Below are 21060 nucleotides of genomic sequence, written 5' to 3' on the forward strand. Positions count from 1 at the left end.
ATTTGAGATACATACGCAGCTGTTGAGAACACTTCCGTGAGCTATCTTAGAACAAGGCTCACATTCTGCATTTGAGAGAATATGACCCACGTGAAGATTTCCTACATCCTGGGTATGCATCTGAAGGGACCAGATTTCTTACCCTCAATTGGGTGTTTTTGTGGCAAGTTTTGATATTAGCATTTTCCATTAAAAACTATTTTGTTGATCTGAATCCAGTCAATCAATTTCACCCTTCGTCTTCTCTATTACTAAGGCACCATCTGAACACACTCCAAGAAGTGTAGTATCTATAGCAGAAAATCTCTAATGTATAATTCAATGACTTCATTTGTGGGGTATCTGTAGTTAGTATTTTATGGTTTTAGTTTAGACGCTAACTCGTTTGAGAACGTTGATGTGTTTTCATAGCAGAATTTGGTGAACCTACCGATGTCCCACTCTGCACGTCTCTTAAGAAGCTATAAGATATCCCATTAGGCACTTGTGAGATATTTCATCCTGACATAGCTTTACCTAGAGCAATGAGGACAATGAAGCCCTGCCCCCTCAAGAATTCTGAAGGCCCCCTGTCCATGACAGTATAGTTATTGTCTTTGATGAGAACGAAGGCTGATCTGTGTTTCTTTTTTATTCCAGACTGCAAAGACTGATGCTCATGTAGAGCAGCTACAGAAATCAGAGCAGGTGCTGCTGCCTGACTTTCATTACCTTTTAATGTAGCAGCCTTCTAAATGAGATTATTTCCCTTACAAATGAGATTATTTCCTTTCTCTTCCAGTGTTGATTTTTTTTTTTTTTTTTTTTTTTTTTTTTATGAACCCCATCTTGCTTTTATCCAGCTCATTAAGGTCTTTGGAAGGACTTTGTTCAGTAGAATTTGCATCAGGGCTGGTATGAGACCTCTGGTGTAGTCAAATGGGATCCTGTGAATGAATGTTGTTTCTGATTGATATTGTTCTGCTCTTCTAGTGCAGGGGTGGTGAGACTTTCTTCTTTGGTTTCTACAAAAAGGAAATGATAGAAATAGTAAATTTCATTCCTTACACAATGTAAATGATGATGACAATTTGCATATTTAAATTTGTACTTAGCAAGGATATACTGTGTGAAGAGGATTAATAAAAAAGAATTGATCTTGATAGATCATATAGAGTAAACATAACTGAACAAAGATGTTAAACTTCAGGGAAACCTTCAGGCAGAACGTGCTTTTGAGAGAATGTTCAGTCATATAGTATGCAATGCATAGTTTGTCTAAATATCTTTTATAAAAATGTGTATACAATAGCAGATGAAATTTATTAGTGGTTTTAATTATATTTTCCACTATGTCAACATATTGCACTTTTAGACTCCTAAAAGGAATATTTTCCCATCCCAAATCTAGCTGCTTTTAAGGAAATCTGCCCTGGTGGAATGGGTTATACGGTTTCTGGCCCTCACAGAAACAAGCTATATCATCACCCTGCAGTTAGAGTACAGCCACCTGTCATTGGCAAGACCCCGATTACTCAACCTGTTGCTAAAGGTACTTCTCCTCCACCTCTCCCAGCAAAGGAAGAGCCAGTGGAGGCACTGACCTTCTCACAGAAAAGTGAGCCTGAGATGGCTGTGCAAGAAGGTGAGAGTGGGAAAATTTAGTCTTTCTATATTTCTGTGCATGTGTCTTCGATGGTATGTTTCTTTGCACAGTAGCTGTGTACAACACAAAGAGGAGTCACTTCCCACAGAAGAGCAGTCCATGTCACAGAGCATATTGTGTTACATGCTGTATTTCTGAAGTTTGACGTACATGTATAGCTCCTAGCAGACGCAGAGAACACCATGGAGAGAGACAAAATGCTTTAGCCTGATTAATTTTTATGATAAGAAATAGTAAAAACTTTTATGAAGATGTTTCTGAAATACAACAAAGGGTCCAACTCAGGCTTTGATTTACTAGTATGTGGGGTTGTAGGGATGAAGGGGTTATCAGCATCTTCCTTCTACACGCTCTGTAGATTAGCACGACCTGATGTGGGTGTCCTTCACTAGCTTGTGGTCTGGTTTCATCCCTGCAGCTGTGCACTCCCTCAGCTGGACCATGCCAGATCAGCCCCCCCTATGCTGGGCTGTTTAATAATCGGTTGATTCCTCTACAGTATTTCTCCAAGGCTTCGTGTGGTTTTCTACAACCCCCTCAAAGAACTTTTAGCAGCTGCAGTTGTCCTGAGTTTAAAACAAATGCAGAAACAAAGACAAGCTGAAAGCAGGGCTATTGTAGATGCATTGCCAGTAAACTTGGCATGATCTAACTGTAGGCAAGCAGATATATGTTGTGTATGTTCCTGAAGAACCTTCAGTAATGATACTGAAATTCAAAATTCAATTTTTTTTTGAATTTTGATACCCAAAATTCAGTAATGATACTGAATGCATTGCAAGCTGTTTCCCAGTAGTGCCTATAATACATATGTCTGGCTGTTATTAGGAAGAGTTTCAGTCAGCAGACTTCGCAGAATTCTGTGCGATGTGGGTTACTTTCTTGTTAAAATTAATACTCTAGTTTGGCTTTCAAAACAAAAATAGAGCTAAACTGAATCGTGTGAGAAAATAACCCATTCAAATATACCTGTAGTCAATGCAGGTTTATATTATCTCACATAAACCTTTGGGTTTTTCTGTGTTACAAAGTGGTATGTCATTTACTAAAATATCAGTTGAGTAATTAGAAGGGTTGCCACGTTCTGGTAAATCTTAGAACACAGGGAAACTGAAGAAAAAAACTTTTAGTTTAAAAAAACAAACAACTACCTTTACAAATGCTTGCTCTAAGTCAGTAATGACACTCATAAATGTTTGAATTTTATATTCCATTTTTTGATATGATAGAATTTTGAATTTTAAAAATTTTATTAGATCTAATCAGCCCCCCTGCTAATACTAAAGAAACTGAAGTGAGAAAGGGAGAAGAGAGATTTTTTTTTTTCAATTTCTCTTCTGTGGAAAATGTTGATTTTTAAAAGAAAGACATTCCTACAAGATTTTACAGGAATATATAGATTTCCATCTGTAAAAGACAAATTAAAAAATGCAAACTGTGGTGGAAAATGAAAGCCTGTATGAAATTTCTACCCCTCCTTCCTGGGGGAAAAATAATAATAATTTTTGTGGGAAAAACAAAACAAAAATACTTTTTCTTGCATAAATAAAATGCAAATTTTAAGCCTTTTTTAACAGTAAATAAATAATAAAAAAGGTTAATTATATACCGTTAGGATATTAATTTACCTTTAACATAAATGCGGGTGATGATATTCTGCGGAAGGAATTTTAGGAGTTTAATCAGTTAGTAAGTTGTTAACCAGTGAGTTTCTTGAATTGTTTCAAAGGAAGAAGATTAGAAACCTGTAAGAAAGGTGACTATTAAAGTAAATAATGATAAGCATTGATTGGTGCATGGAATCCTAGTATGGTTTCAGGTTAGCTTTTACATTTTTGTCAGGAACACTACTTCAAGTTTACATGATTTTGGGATAAGGTCAGAATCTGAAAGCTTTCTTTGATGGCAACAACCATTTTCTGATGTGATAGTAGTTTTAAATTAAATGTGTAAATAAGTGTTATGTGAAGACTGATTAATTTTCTTTTTTCTTTCTGGTTTTAGTGGCAACTGCAGCCCCTGATCAGGTAAAACATAATGTGCTATATCAAGGAATTAGACTGCAGGTCATGTGTACAAGATGTGCTTTGGTAACTCTGGAAAGGGTTTAGGGTTCATGAGGAACAAACAACTCACTGTGGACTTACAGTGCAAATCCTGAGGCAAAAAGAGTTCATGTTGTTATTATATACAAAAACAGGCAGATAGAAATTAATCTCCCTTTGGTATTGGTAAAGGATCTAGTGCTGTATTGTTCTATCCAATTCTAGAGCCTTTATTTTAAGGACGATATTTGAAATTGCAGACAGTATGAAGGGAGATCCACTGGTACTGACAGCTAGAGAAAATGAGTTGGAGTGAAACAGTATGAAGCTTTAAAGACTATTTGCAACACCTGCTTAAGAGACTCATATTAATGCCTTATTTGGTTTCCGTAGTTTTTTGGTGTATATTCACCAAAAAATATTTTGGTGTATATTCAGTGGAGAAGAGCAGGTGCTTATCTGTTTTAATTCCTCCATTCTGGAGGTTTTTGATCATCTCCATGCAAGATAACAGGATTTACTGGGAGTAACTGCAGCTGTGCTTCATTTAATTTTCCTGAAGTCTGACAAGCATCTAACGCTTATGAAAATAAGGCATTCAGTGCAATAGCTAAGAGAGAACTTTTCACAGTGTTCAAAGACTTACAGACATGTGACTATATACTTGTGTGAGCCTGTACTGCAGCTAAATACTGTTTCTAAGCAATTAAAAGACCAGACGATGGGAGAGCTATGGAGTGACAAAGCCAAGAAGCTCCATGAAATGGCTCCTTCAAATAAAATCAATGTTGAATTGTATGACATTGTTTAAAAATAGTATTCTGTGTTCTTTCATGCTTAAATTGCTAATGATTAATGATCTCCTATATGAAACCACTCATGGGAGAATGTTAGCAGTTTCTCAAGCCAAGAGTTTGTGGGTTGTTATGATAGCCAAATTAAAACAATGCTTTCAGAATGTGAATTTCTAATTATTCTTTTAGGAATTAGTTTCACTCGATCAAGAAAAGCAAATCGTAGAGCCTGGACAGCCCCAGCTCTCTCCTGGAATTTCAACAATTAACCTGCATCCACAGTTTCCAGGTAACTTGTTCTGTCTGTTCTGACACACAGAAAGTGTTTGCAACTCTTCAAAGAGTGGAAAGATAGCAATGGTAACAGATTAATGAAAAAAATGACTGCAGTTTAATGAGCAATTTTTCCATGAGCAGAAAAAAAAAAAAAAAAAATCTGAGGTGGGAGGAATTGAGAGGTTGCCATTGGTTGGGTGACATGTAAGTCATGTAAAGCAAAGATACATTATAGACAAAAGTGATATCCTGGAGTACGTACATAAGAATTTTAATGCCAGCAGAGTTGAAGCCTTTATAATCCATTCAATAGGAAGCTTTACAAAGGTGCCTTCTTGTAGATTTATGCATAGCTTTAGATGCAGAAATGTTACTATTTTTCTTGCTTTCTTCAGCATTTCATTTTTCTCAGAAGTGGTAAAATGATGGAAAATCCAATCATACTGCTTTTTTTTCTCTACTACAGATCTAAGCAGAATAAACTAGTGAAAAGCTCCATAGTCTGGCTAGATCAGTATCATGTGTGGATGCTTTGAGCTGTTTGGTTTTGTTGTGTTTTTGTTGTTGTTGTTTGTTGTTGCTTTGTTTTTGTTTGTTTTTTTTTGATGCAATTGATTTCCATTCCATGTCACACAGTAGTGATTGAGAAAACATCTCCTCCTCTGCCTGTTGAAGTTGCTCCTGAAGTCTCTACTTCAAGTGCAAGTCAAGTAATTGCACCTACTCAAGTTACAGGTATTGTACTTCCTTTTTAGTACTAAAATAAGTTAAAAAATGACTGTGAATTCCTGACACTGTAACTTGTTCCACATTACTTCAGAATTAGAATAGCCAAGAGAGTATTGCTGTGGACAGAAAGGAGTACTCTGTGGAAAGGTAGAAAGAGAGTACAGAAAAACACAGGAATGAGTGTACTCTTACCAGAGCCAGGACTGGACGTTCCCAGGATGTACCTGCCATTTTTGTGCCCACAAATAAATGGTAGAATCAAAAATGAGTCATTCTACCTCAGATTACCCGATTTGGAATTGAAGTCCAATAGTTGTGAATTGCAAAGACAAATATGCAGTTTTGTTATGTGAATTGCAAAGACGAATATGCATAGTATTTTCAATGGTTTAAAAAGATGCACAACACTGTTTTGGTGCATTCAAAATGCCTAATTCAGAGGGCCTCTGTTTTATAACTGGAGTTTCTAGGCACTACCACAATTCGGAAAATAGCAGTAAGTTAAGACTGAACAGTCAGTGAAGTGAATGCTATCAAGCAGAACAGGTACAGTTCAGTCTCGTGGATGTAGTCTCTGCTAGAATACAGACTAGGAATGCTGTTGAAGGGGAGCGTTTCAAATAGAGACAAGACAAAAGGAACACCCTGATGCAAGCTGTGCTGTCAGAAAAGCAGTCAGCAGCAGCTAAATAGAAGAGACAGTGGATGAAGTAGCAAAGTTGACTGTTATGTTGTCCAAGGGAGCAGCGGTAAAAAATGTGAAAGACAGGGAAATGGGATAGAGGAAGATTATACTTTTTTTTTTTTTTTTTTCCTTCATGACCACGAAGAGGCCTCTGCAGGTAGAGAATATAACAAACATTAGTTATCAGTGGAGGTGTTGAGTGATCTGGGTGAAAGAAACGCTGAAAAGCAATATCCTACTGTATTCTGAGCTACTAAATCAAGGGTTGTGGACTAAATAAATTCCAAGTCAAGACAGCAACAGCAAGACGGAGAGATTATGCCAGACTCCAGATGGGATGATGGATGATGAGTTTCACCCACAGTCTGTCTCCCTTCTAGAAAACTGTGGTAGAAGTCATTTTTGGCAGTGGCAAAGTAGGATTATAGGTGAACTAAAAGTCATGTTATTATCCCCATTTTATCTCTTGACACAGAAAGCAGCTGTTAGAAAGCATCACAAACCATTTTGGATATCTGGAGCAGAAACTCTCACAAGTAAAGTGAATTACAAAGATCCTTTCTCTTTGAAACTGAAGAGTATTATTTCTGATGTGATTCTGCTGGAATTGAAGCAGAAGCAAGCAGACTGACTGTTCCTTCAAAATTCCAGCTTTTTCTTTCTCTCTGTACTCGTTTTTTCCACACATGAAAGCTGTGTGAATGAGGGCCTTCCTTTTGAAATCTTTTGTCTTGTCTGTGCAGCTAATGCTGTCCTTCAGAGGTTCACTGCATTTTAAAATTGCAATTATGATAAGTCAGGAAAAAACTTTTTTTTTTTTTAAAGCAATCCACTTAAGATCTTCTGTGGAAATTCCTAGAATTTCATGTGTGACATACATGGATGGGAGATGATTTCTCCACAGTAAAATTACAGCTTATATAACTGTAGCATTTTTCTCATCCATTTTTTATGCCAGAAAGTGCTTGCCAGTGTGAGAGATTCTGGGCTATTCAAAGAATTATGTCGTAGTTTTGTAGTTCAGTAATCTCTGTATATTTTAAGTTTCTTTTCTCACGATGCTCAACTGAGTGATCTGTGGCATAAAGTTGAAAGGCATTAACTTTGAAACAGCAAGTGCGTAGGAAAATTTGTACTGCCATAATCATGGCCTCCATTGTCTTTGTCTGTGCATAATTTTTTCTGCTGCTATTTTTGTCCTGTAAATTAAAGATGGTTCTATGTTTTTATATCAGTACCTTTCACAGTGCTAATTCTGGAGCACATGTGGAAAAATTGTTCCATTTCAGTCAGATATATTGCAGTACTGGTCTTCATATCTCTGTTTGCTCCAGACCTGTGAACTTTCATGCTCTGGCATTCGAGCCCATTTTAGCCCTTGAGCAGATATTTTAATATATAGGTCGTTTGAACTTCATAATCATGTGAGAGCATGCTGATCTAGTTCAGCGTGCTCCGCTGTCTCTGCATTCCTGTTTTATCTTTGTGTCTCTGTACATAGTGTTTTATCTGAGTACTAGGAGCATAGACTGTTCCTCCCCTTGTAATATACTTGCATTGGGAGTAACTGATTCCAGTTGTCTGACAGTTGGCTTAGCCCACTAAGGCTTATGGAGAATTCTGAAGCTTTTCTTCCTGTAGGATCTGATACAATCTGTAGTTATCCCTGTGATTGTATATCAGTGTTGTTCCCAGCTACCATGACATCAACATACGTGTTTACCCTCTAGACATTTTGTTATCTAGACTGCCTTGTGAAGTACTTCCACGTCCCCTTCTGCATACCCTCTCAAAGGCAAGCAGTATGTTCCAAATGGTGTACTGAACATATAAGTCCTAAAACTTGTTTTGTTTATGGGAAACTGACAAATCTCTGCAACGCATCTGATTTGCTTGAGGAATTTGACTCCTGCCACGTCAGTAGATATTTCATATTTTGTGCGTGAGAGAAAATATTCCTCCTGAATTTTCTGCTTTAGCTCTTTGAGATCAGTGCAATGCCTGAGACTGCACCTTTTATCTCTGAGATTACCAGGGAATAAACCTAGAACTTAGTTCTTCAGGAGAATGCCCTGTGCTGTTGTGTTTTAAAGAACTCCAGTCTTTTTTGAAGGCATCCAAGTGAATAACTGCCTATTTTCAGCCCTAATTCTGTCTCTTAAGAAATGAAAGTCTCCTGTTTGCAGAGAATAAATCTTCATACAGTGTAAGTAGATTAGATTTGAGATGAGTTACAAGAGTTGCTTTTCTGACTGCCCTTGGCAAACGTTACCTAGAAGGCTGAGCCCATGATTGTGTGCTTTCCTTTGTGCCTTTCACAAATCTGTTTTACATTTTCATTTAAATGAGTTCTGTACTTTTTTACTTCAAGACTTCAGTCTTACATTTCTTCTGAGCCACTCTTTCTATTTTTGTTATGGAAATCCTGTGCTTTGTTGCCTCTTGTGTCTACACAATATTTCTGGATTTTATATTTTCTTTTAAGTCCTAAAAAAATTGTAGAGCTTGAGTCCTGTGTTGAAATTTCATTTTGCCCTTTCATATTTACAACGTATATTTGGACAATGCAGTATTTATATACTAGGAAATAATACCTATTTATTAGGAAACGAAAAGGTGGCTCATCAAACAGGTTCCATAATAATTTTTCACTCTACATTTCTATTTTTCGTATTCAAAATCAAAATATTTGTGGGTTATCTTAATAGATGCTACGTACACCTCCAATATCCTTATTGGGAAAATAAAAAAAAAAAAAAGCACATCAGGTTATTCATAGATAAAACCTTTCTGAAACAAATTCATGATCCACCCTTTCCAGAAGGATTTCAAAGGTATTCATTCATCTCACCCTTAACACAGAACATGTTGTAAATATATAGTATATGATAAGTGTGCTTTGAAAGGTTTACTTCTGGACAGTCAATACCTTGAATGGTATAATAGGAAAAGTAGTGAAAGATGCTTTAAACTAAGAATTTAGCATGGTAGAATGTTTTTAAGTTTAAAAATGCAATTGATAAATGAGAATTTTAGGTGTTTTCCCATTATATAAGTTATCTTACTTCCCATAATAAAAGAACTGTGGTGTTTTTTGTTTGTTTGTTTGTTTTTAATGTTTTTTCTACATTAGCTTGACAACCACTCCCTTGTACATTCCTGTCCACAAGTGAGGTCTGTAGACAGTGCACACAGTCTACTGTGTATGAGAAGTGTACATGACTATGGTCTTTCAGGGGTGTAAACTTCATGGGATGTTGATCAACATAAAGCAGATGCAGAGTTACTGTAAGATCTATTTTGAAGCATTCTTTTAAACATTTTTGTTTCTTCTTTTTTGGTGTATTAAAGTTGTCTTTTCTACATACATCCATGTGTCAAGAAGTAAAAATAACAGAAATGCAATTAATACTGCTGTCATAGCTGAAACTTGTCTGATTTGTGGTTCTGTGTCCAAAGGGCCTGAAAATTTCACTTGCTATAAATTTGAAAACAAAAAAGTCAATGTACTATATATACGTGAGAGCATTGCAGTGTCAGATTGGCTAGTCTCAGAATTAACACAGGTTTTGAAGTAATTGCAATGTCCAGGTAAGTACTTTAAGATGCAATATTGTATATGGTAGACATATCTACCATGTAGTTCCTTGATTTGCATTTACAGAGTGACATTGCACGTTTTAGTAAAAATTTATCTCTTAGAAGATGGCATTCTTTCATGAAGGCACAGCCAGTTTGGATGTTTGAGTTGTACATGACATATACAGGGTCTGAATCACCCTGCTGTTGGAGGTACAGTTCTGTCCCCATGTATGAATGTATGGAAAGAACGGAGAAATTATCCTGTCCTTCTGCAAGCATTGAGCTGCCTCCTTCAATTACCTCTAGTTTGTCAATCCCATATGAAAGCTTTACTAATTAGTAATGGTCAATGAGAACTTGGAAGTCAGCACTGCTGTGACTTTGCCCCTTCTGACAGTCTGCTCCCTGCTCCCTTATGGGGGGAGGAGGTTACTACACAGGTTACTACACTGTTGTGAACTAACATCAGTTGAGAAAAAATGGTAGCTTTCCATGTTCTGTTGTGTTTTGTTTCCTCAGGAAAAAGAGTGGAACTACAAATTGCTATGTTCTGTGAAGGAAATTAATTAGGTTATTATGTAATATAATAATTATTAAATAAAATAATCTGTTGTTCAGATACAGTTTCAAATGTTCAGCTATATGACATACATGTAGTAAATGCAAGTGAGGTAAGATTTGCAAAATAAGATCCTAAATTGGGTAATATAAACTGAATATAGTTAATTGAAGTGGTTTTGAATGCCTTAATTCTGCACCTTCAGAATTAGTTTAATTTAAATGTAATCTGTTTCTAAATAGTCTGAATAAATTATTCTTCTCTACAAATTATAGCTTCTTCTTAAGAAGTTACCATTTCATGCTGCTATGTAACCTTAATTTAATTTGCAACCAAATATATTCATTACTATTCTTTGCAGCAACATACATACTTTGAGAATTTCTAAAACAACTCTAAGGACTTAGCATCCAATGCTGCCCTATCTGAATCACCTTATCATACAAAATAAATGCAAGCTGTAGCTGATGTGTATTCTGTAAAAATACTCAGAAACCTACCACAGTTATTTTCATAACCTTTGCTGCAAAGATTAAATTGTATATATTTTTTATTTTAGATTGCTTTTATTTAACTTTATTTTTTTATGTACTCACTTACAGATTTTGAATGGGACATGACAATATGTCACTAGGAAAAGCCTAGATGGTTTCTGGATCTTCCAGATAAATTATCTATTGCAGAAATACAGGATTTACAAACTTACAGTCGCTTTCAGGCCCAATTTTTACTTGGATTACAGAATATTGTGCACATAAACAACTATGTGGGAGAGTTTAATGTTAAACTTTGTTTTGTTTGCTTAGAAATCAACGAGTGCACAGTTAATCCTGATATCTGTGGAGCAGGACACTGCGTTAATTTGCCTGTGGGATACACATGCATCTGCTACGAGGGATACAAACTTAATGATCAGCAGACAAAATGCTCTGGTATGAATGGATGCTTTCAAAACTTTAAAATAGTCACATTATGAAATGTTTGAAATGTAGAATCTGATCAGGAGGAATATGCTACAGAGCCGTCAGGAGCTGATTCCTCTACTGGATGTTTCCAAACTACACAGAAGCTCGTTTTTGTATGTCAAATAAAATTTGCCAGCTTGTCTCCGATATAGCCTTTCACCACTCAGAACTGAATGTAAATTTAATTAAAGTTGAATGAAAGCCATTCCCTTTGTGAGATGAGAGAAAAAGTGATTAGACAGACCATTTCTTCTTGGTTTTGTATTAGGTATCTAAAATTGTCAGACTGCTAGGAAGAAATACACTTCTGTTTGGAGAAAGAATGACAGAAGTTATGCCTGTTTCGGAGAACAATTTGACCAGCTACCAGCTCTGCAGCTGAACTAAATCCAGTCACTTTGTTAGGCCTTTCCTTTCAACTGCTTGCTGGAAAAAAAGAGAATACTGTAAGCATCCCAGAAGCACATTAAGAGATCTATAAGTGAGATCTTTGTCCGCTCAAAGCCCAGACGGGCTCTGAATAAGCCATTTCAGATCTGGAAGCAGCCTATCAATCCCTTTCCTTGATTCAGAGTATGCTGGTTCCTCTGTAACTTGGATCAGAAAGACTTTATATCACGTTTCAAGACTATATACTATCAACTTTTCACACTACCTAAAATTCAGTAACTTCAAATTGATGCACAGACTATCAGGTGCGACTACCATATAAAAAAAATAATAATAATTTGCATTCATATACATAGCCAAATAGCAACTTAAAAGCCTCCTATTTCATACAAATTGTATTAATGTACTGTGCTTGCAGCTTGTGCTCAGCTTACACTCAGGGTAATGATTTGAATAGTAATCATGTCACATTCTTCAGGCCAATGCAATATTCATATAGTCTATGCCAATAAGAGCATTTTTTTCCAACCAAAACTATTTAATGCATCTTTTTTGAAGCTTTAAGGGTGAGGAGTGCATATACTTTTTCAAATAGTTAAAATAATTACAAGATCAGTCCTTTCAAAAGCATGGCACAGAATGAACAAAAAGAATCACAACTAAATATGTTATTCTACAGTCTTACATTTTTATTTCTTTTATAGATATTAATGAGTGTAATCAGACACCTCATCTCTGTTCCCTTGGACGCTGTGAAAATACAGAAGGAAGTTTCCTATGTATTTGCCAAGCTGGATTCATGGCCAGTGAAGATGGAACTGACTGCGTTGGTAATTGCTGCTCTACTTTATAAAAAAATAAAAATAGGTTTCTTGATTCATTTTTGTATTTTTACCCAACCCTCCCCCCACCCCACCCCCACCCCCACCACCGAAGTCCCCTTTTCAGCTTTTTTCCTAAATGTCATTGGTACTGGTCTGATGTCTGGAAGTGTTTTAACTGTCTCTCACCAGGTATTGTGGAGAGGAAAGTATGTGAGTGGTTTCTCCTACTTTTCAAAACGATCATTTGTTGAAAAACAGTAATTTTTTCAGTATTGTATTTGTTTAGGAAAACTACCATTTAGCAAAAATACTTTCTGTGGTGGGAAATCCAAATATTCAGAACACTTTCAATCTCTAGCTGCTGTTACAAACCATATTTTTAAGCATAGCTGCAAACATCCATGGACTTTACATAGTAACAGAAACAGATTGAAGAAGCTATGATCTTCTTTAGGTTAGCGCTGCCTTGAGCACAGCATGCACTCAGTGGCGAGCAATGTGCTTGCAACCACAGAGGCACTCACTGTACCTCTCTCTACAGCCTGATTGTTTCTAGACTTTATTCTCCAATCACATGGAATGGAGTAAAGATGAAACTGCTCAATAAGAAGTGCTTTAAGGCTGTGGCTTACAAACAGCTTGAAAATTTGAGCTTTTTTATTTGTTCAATTAAAGAAAAGGGTAGGGGAGATGCATTTGGTAATTTTGTGGTGGAACAGTTTCTCTTAACTTCTCTTTTTCATCTCTGCAGATTTTGATGAATGTTCAAGACCTCATACTTGTGGGGAAGGCTTCTGTATAAATACTGTTGGCTCGTATAGGTGTGAATATTGTGATAGTGGCTACCAAATGAACAGGAGAGGGGAATGTGAAGGTAAGCTTGGACTCTTCACCGGTAGTAACACAGTAATGGTTGCCAAACCAAACAACTGCAATAGGAGGAGCCATTTCTTCATGATGACTGTTTTCTTATGGACTGCTGTTTCTGATCTGAGCAGTAAACTTTACACCTGTTTGTTTTTAAAGAAAGCTGGGCATTAGACATATTAAAGCTATGCCACAGTGAATTTGCATGCTTATTATTTTTCTACTTGATACATTTCTTTTAAGTAATTTCCATCTCCATTTGCTGTTTCTTTTCAGATGGAATCTCTTGGCACAGTAGTTTTATACCTATTGTGTTCAGAGTTCCTTTCCCCATTCCACTCTGCCTATTTCCATTGATAATATCTCTATCTTAATCTTACTGTTGGATTTCTATCACATTTCTTCACTTAATTTGCCTTCAGGTCATTTAACTTCCCCACGTACAGCAGCTAAAAATGACAGAATGTTCAGAAGGATATTGGTTGTTTTATCTGCAGTGTGTCTGGGACAACAAAGTGAAGTTAAAATTTATTCATATCACAAAAAGTGCCAAATGTTACCACTGTTTGGAAAGATTAACATTGCCTGCTGTTCAAAGGAGGCTCTGCACAGAGGCTTGAGCTGCAAAGGGAGAATTCTCAGAGGGAGCAATCTTAAACAAGAAACCTTTTGAGTACTCTCCAACCTTTTCAGTTATTTGATTTGTGCAGCTGTAATTCAATTCATATTATTTAGCTTTAATCTGTTATTAATTAATTAATGATTAATTAATTAATTATGATCAATTAATTTTAATTAATTATATTAGTTATAATTAATAAAATATTAATTATAATTAATTAATTAATCTGTTATCGATCTGAATCGGAATCTGTTAACTTTATTACTATTCCCTCCTTACCTGTCCACTTTACAAAGTCTTTTGTTTCCAAAAGGATCCATTGTTTTTCCTAATAAAAATAATAAATAAATAAATACATAAATAAAAAGAGCAAGCAGCAAATGATAAAATGAACTTTTCTCTTTTCCATTTTCCCCTTTCCTCTTTCTTTTTCTTGTTTGGAAATATATACCTAGCAGATATTTCATGTTGCAGGAGATCCTATGATGTCTTACCTTTAAAACTACACGTTATTTTCCAGTGTGCCATTTTTGCCTATTTTGTTGTTCTTTTTTCATTGTCAAAAGGAATTGTGAACTAAAAACCACAGGTAGCTATTTATTTTTAAACATAGTTTTGTACATTACATGCATTTTTCTAAGGTACTTATGACAGAATAAAATTGCTAACATGTTAGGTTGCCTAACAAATGATCAATATAAAGCTGCTGTGGGTGTATTTGTTGCTCTGAGCACTGCTAAGACATTCCTCTTTCTACTCAGACTTTTTTTTTTTTTCTGTTTAACAAATGCTTTACAAACTCTACTCTTACAACTGCTTTTGCAAATTTTCTCTGTCAGTCAGGAATGTATTGGACTCTGAAAATCATAATATCACAGTGCATCAAATTTCTTATTAGCTTGTATTTTAAATAGTGTGGTGTAGTTCTCTATTGTTTAGCTTAAAAATATGTAATATCTATAATCACATTTTCTGCTGAAAGTTATTTAAGGTTGCTTTGGGGAAAAACCCTCCTACACTAAATCCATCAAACCAAGGAAATGACACATTCAGGGAATCATTTCACCATGTCATTACACCTACACATTATAGTCACACTACTGACAGATTCCAAATTCCACAGATAACTCCTTTCCACCTCCTCCACACTCCAAAAACAAAGGTAAGAATCCTCCAAGCTGCACACAATATACACTGTTCATTTACATTTCCTCACCCTGTCATAATTCTGCCTTCAAGCTATATGCACACAAGCTGTGTTGTGGGCCCAGCTGGGGAGAAATAAAGACTGCATACATGTTCTTCTTGCTAAATTCATTATTCATGTAGAACAATGTTACAGGCATAGTGAAACGTTATTACATACAATTAATTATTTTTACAATTAATTATTCCTGCAAAAACTTCTGGTGATTTGTTTAAGCTTTGCAGCATTTAGACTTTATTTTGACTGCAAATGCCTGTACAAAATGCATAATTCATGTTGGGTGTTTTCAAGGTGAATACAGTCCAGGCAGTTCTGAGAGCAGGTTTCAGAGGAAGGTTGTTTGTTACTTAATAAATTTTAAAAATCTCACAGCTATTTCACTGAGAAGCATTTGCAGGGCTGCATTGTAGAGGCTCAGGAGGCCCGCTGCTGTTTTTATGACAAAGTACTCTGCTGGATTGTCATGATTCTATGCAAAAATGTGATTTGCACAGATCCAGTGTCTAGTTTGCACATGGGATGTCCAATTCTCTGAAGGTTGGAGCATTAGCCAGTTAAAGTACAAGTGTTGGGGTGCAATTTTCCCTCTGTGAAGCTTGTTCCCAAAACTAGGAGTAAATTGCTACCCTTAACACTCTCTGTGGTGGAGTAGCAAGTCCTTAACTGCTGAAGACACAACATCTATGTGTGGAGCAGTGAAGAGATGTTAACTTAGGGAGCTGGGGTTAGAGATAACTTAGGCTCTGAATATTTCATTAGCTGCATGCACTGTGTGAAGCAAATCTTAGGTAGAAAATACTATAGTTGTTGTACCATTACAGACCATGTCATAAAATGATATTCAAGTCTGCAAGCAGGCTAGATTGAGGCTGCCCATGCAATTTTAATTCCATTATCAGTGGTCACTCAACAGCAGCATGTCTTTGAATGACAATTTTTGTATGTAGTCTCTTTTAGATTGAAAATATTGGTTGTATTGGAATTTTCTTCAGTGCAGGATAAGAAGTTATTGGTAGATGCTCAGAGCCTGATCATGAGATATTTGAGCTTTTCAGGACCTATCTTGGTGCTTTGTCATGGGTAAACTGCAATCTCTCATGATGCAACAAGTCCCTCTGTCACCCTAAACGCTGCCAGCCTCACAGAGATGAATATGTTGCCTGTGCCTTCTTTCAGACATAATTAATTCCCTATTTCCTATAAGCAACTTGATAAAATTACCATTCACACAATTAAATTCATAGTTCCCATACTACTTTTCTGCATAACTCTAGGGGATAGGAGACTACCAAATTTCTCTTTGCATTGAGAAGCCAGTAATTTTGTTGTTACAGCAGTGCACTTACAAACACTCCTGAGACAGACAATAGGAGGTAGGTACCTGAGGACATTTCGACATGGTAGAAGGGTGACACCAACAATGGTATTTATTCACATCTAAGCCAGAAATCTGATCTCCTGTATGCTATACTACCAAGTATGCTACCAAGGAGTGGCAGTATAACAGAAAATTCAGATTCTGTTGCATGCACTGTGGTCTAATTTATTTCTCATAGATGCCCCTTCACTGGTACAAACCTATACTAACTTGTACCTTTCTGCGTATCTTACAGAAAGTACATAACTCTTTAAATTTATGAGTATAACTTGAACTCAGTTGGCTTATTGTTCAGTGTTCTGTTACAGTTTTGACCTATATTTTCTTTTATCTTCTCGTTTGAAGACATTGATGAATGCACGACCCCAACGACTTGTCCAGATGCACAGTGTGTTAATGCTCCTGGCTCTTACCAGTGCATTCCTTGCAGAGTGGGATTCAGAGGCTGGAATGGACAGTGCCATGGTATGTTCAGTACTGTTTGTATCTCTGGTTATAGTTCTTGTTCCAAGATGCTGTATTTCCTATTCCATCGATGTTAAAACCTGATGATAGCACTTGTGCCATGGTTCCCCATTTCATTCAATAATAATTGAAAATAAGAGAAATTGAATTTGAAATTATTTTAAGTTCTCAGACATGGGATGAATGAGGAAATATAATTTTAGTTTTAGAACATTAAATCTAGACTGTAAATCATACAATTTTAGTTTCAAAAAATGAAATAGAAAATACAGGTCTGAAAGGAATGTATCATCAGTGAAATGCTATTAAGCCATTTTTTGGAGGTATTTTACAAATAGAAAGGTCATGAGAGTGCTAACACATCACTGTGACTGGCAGGCTTTTCAACAGGATATGGGAGTTCACTCATAGCACTTGTTAGTAATACCTTAATTATCTGTACTTCCAGCAAATCTTGTGTTATTCAGCACATCTTTTAACAGCTTGTCTTTCTTGCTTTCGTTTATTTTTTTTTAGGACAGATTTTTTCACATTGTTTTTTTTCTATTTGTTTTTAATAGATTATTTTTTTCAAATTAATTTTTAGCTATTTGAGATAAATAGGAAAGAGTGAATTAATACACAAAAAGAAATGAAATCTTCTGCAATTTTGAGTGTTATTTCCTGTGGTACTGCCAGAAAATTGAATTTGACCTCAGTTGCGGAATATCTGTCTGTAGTGAGTACTCCTGTCTGCTCTGTGTGCATATACACATGTGCACTATAATTTGTGACAGTTGTTTGAGTAACCATGTTACTTAAACTTAGAATGATAATATCCTACATAGGTAGTCTTTTCATTATTATTGTAGTTCAGATTGGCAATGTACTTCAACAGTTGATTTCCTAATTGCTCCCCATTGCTGTGATTTGTTTCAGCTCATGAAGCAGTCTGAGAGAATTAAAATAACACTGGGAGGTGGGCATCTACTGTGCTCCAACCACAAACGGGCTTTTGATCTTTGCAGCAAGACTAGAGCTAGGTTGCTGTGAAGCACCTGAAATACGTGTGGTGTGGCTGTCAGAACCCACCACTGTTCTAGTTGTACAGATTTCATCTTTTCAATCACTCTGTTGGCCAATAAAGGCATATTGTAGCACAGCATTTTTGTCTGAACATCCCTCTGTAACAATTTATCAGCATGCCCTAGCTGCATTATTTGGTTTTATAATCTGACTTACTGTGCAGGAAAGTATTTCTCAGGTTATTTCATAGGTTTTAATTGAGTTATATCAAGCTATAAAATGTTTAAAAGAAATTGATGTGTTTCTCTAAGCACACATTTGTTGATACATATTGCTTTTGCTTCTTCCCACCTACCTGGATTCCTGCAGTCCTTGCAAGGAATATGGCACATTCATTCTGTTACAAACATTCAAAGATTTCCTTTTATTTATTTTTTTTAAGGTAAACTTACCTTCATTTTGTGTTCTTTTCTGATACCAATTTTGATATCTATGCCTATTTGTGAAAACAGCCTTGTTGAAAATTCCATGGTATACCTTTCACTTGGGCCATTTTTGTTAACCAAATTAGTAGGAGTAGAATTGAGAGGCAAGAAATCATTGCTTTGCTCAGATTTACAAACAAATCTAATTCATGTAAGGGATAAGTATTTGTTCCAAGATGTAGATGCTTCTTTTCCTTGTATCACTGCATATAGTTTCCCTTTGTTTTGTGGAATGTTCTAAGCCTAGACATCTCACTCACATCATTAGTGATGTGATCAGTCTTCATTTTCTGTTTATCCTAGACTTACATCATGTTGGAGATGAGCCATATGCATTTTAGAAAATGTAATGCAGACAGAGTTTGTCTTACAGCTTTCCAATATGGTATCATTTAAATACACTGCAAAGGAAAATATATGCCAAGTTATCTATGATGGGTATTTAAGTCCATTGTTCCATAAACTCAGTTGTTTCTGCTATTAGTTTAGGTCAGTTGAAGCTCTGCTGTTTTTCCCCAGGGCTGTTTTCAGTGTTTTTTACCTCAGCTCATTCCTCTGCTGGCACTTGATGCCCTAGAAAGTATAGCGTAAAAATTCTACAGGTCTTTAGTGATGTTTATATTTTAGCCTTGCAGGATTTAAATCCAGGAACATACCAACTGTCATTTAATGAAGGCAAGTCTATCACTTCAGACTTACATAGAATATACTTAACTGCAGTTTAATTAGGAGTGTCCAGTGTGAGATACATAGTGGAAGAAATTAAAATGACACCAGCACACCCTGCCTCCTTACTGTCTTGCAATTGCTGCTACTGTCCAAGATCCCATCATGTGTTTGTGTTGTGCAGGGAGTATTTGAAATAATTATTCTTAAGTTTACATACAATCCCTATTTTTTTAATTATTCTCTCTCCAAATACATACATTCTAATACAGTAATATATCATGACATATAATGAAAATAAATAGTATCTGAATTTAGAGCACACTTCTGTGTATTAATGAATAAATGGAAAAATAATAAAAAAGGCTTACAAAAATTTCTAGACCACTCCATCCTCATTGTTATTACTGTGGTGAATTTTGCAGCTACACAGTTAACTAAGAATATTCTGCTTGCAAAGTGTTAGGAATCTGGTCAAGAGGTTTCAAAATTAGTACAGAGGCCAGCAGAGCTGATCCATACACTCCTAGCCCTGCTGCAAAGAACTTGATAGAATCAGGTACAGCTCTGGACTTCATCTTAGAAGACCTAGATTCTGTTCCTGGCTTTTTTGCTGGTTTTATGGGGAAGTATATTGATCTTTTGGTCCCACCTAAAAACCAGAAATTATATACTTGAATATATACTTGAAAACTTTGTTTTCAAGTAGCTTTGAGAAAAGCAGGTGACAAGCAATCTGTAAGAAGCAGGTTTGTTATTAGTTTGTGTGCCTAACTGCTGAGTTAGGTGCTCTGTGTTTTCCATTTTGTTCAGTGAGGTCATTTTGAAATGGTAGGAAGGAGTCTTAGAAATTAGTCTTGCAGAAGGATGGAAGTAGTATTGCCTACTGAACTGCCATAGCAGAAGACCTGCAGATCTGTGCTGTCATCAGCGCGGAGGCCACTTCGTATTCTTAGACAGCCTCTAACAAAGGGGCTTTATTGACAGAGGCAGATCATTTGAAATATGGATAATAATGGTGGTTTCATTTATGTCTGAGCATGTATGGGCTTTGTCAAAAGTCAGGTTATACAGTAGCATGTGGAGAGCTATGAGTGGTAAATAAATGTAAGGAAAATACTCGCTGCAGATATTCAGAATAGCTAATAAGAGCTATGAGATGAATTAAAGGTTTTTAATCTTTCCATCTCTCCCTGTTCTACAGCTGCCTAAATAGCTTGAGTGCCTCAATCAGTTGTTTTACTTTATGTTGACAGATTTTGTGTGCTTTGTGGTGGCAAAAGACAGTATAATTGAAAGTAATATGATTTCTGACATAAAAGCAAATAAGGTTTAATTTTTTTCTGTCTCAGTAGAGCTGAAAAAATACTTTTTTTTTTTTTCATAGAAGCAGGGGCTTTTTTCATAGAAGCAGGGGCACCTGCTTCCTGTTAGCTATACCCTCAAATTAGTTTAGAATTCTGAATTAATTCTGCCTGGGTTTATAAGAAAGTTGTTATTTATTTGTTTTTATTGTTTGTTTGTCCTTTTCTACAAATTGCATTCAGAAGGAATACCTGGAAATGATTAAGTAGTAACACAGCAATTTTCATGTTGACTAAACGGAGTGGTCCATCTAGTTAATATTCTCCTTTCAGAGAAAGATGAAAATGCATCTGTGCAATAGTTAAAAGGGAAAACAAAAGTTCTTTTTGAATCTGCCTGTGAATAAAGGTTGGCTTGCAACTGAATTGAGAGGTTTTGCTTCTAAAACTTTAGTTATAAAGTCTTAGTTGAGTTCTTTGTTGCCTGTATAGACTAGCCTTACGAGTGATCTGCATGAAGTACAGAAATCCTCTTGAAATTCCTCATGTGTTAGCTATGTCTTTTAG

The 21060-nt window shown here is 36.0% G+C and overlaps 1 protein-coding gene across 1 annotated transcript in view; it reads left to right on the forward strand.

Moving 5' to 3' along the window:
* Positions 1-21060, forward strand: part of LTBP1 (latent transforming growth factor beta binding protein 1) — a gene marked incomplete at both ends in the record, with an annotated part of 200785 nt that overhangs the window by 127105 nt on the left and 52620 nt on the right. Inside the window, 8 exons of the mRNA XM_084283576.1 lie at positions 1391-1624; positions 3650-3672; positions 4674-4773; positions 5397-5495; positions 11122-11247; positions 12375-12500; positions 13246-13368; positions 16914-17033. Coding sequence (XP_084139702.1) covers positions 1391-1624; positions 3650-3672; positions 4674-4773; positions 5397-5495; positions 11122-11247; positions 12375-12500; positions 13246-13368; positions 16914-17033 — 951 coding nt within the window. The remainder of the gene's footprint in view (positions 1-1390; positions 1625-3649; positions 3673-4673; positions 4774-5396; positions 5496-11121; positions 11248-12374; positions 12501-13245; positions 13369-16913; positions 17034-21060) is intronic.

The sequence above is a fragment of the Netta rufina genome (assembly GCF_964035555.1).
Source record: "Netta rufina genome assembly, chromosome: 3".
Taxonomy (NCBI): Eukaryota; Metazoa; Chordata; class Aves; order Anseriformes; family Anatidae; genus Netta; species Netta rufina.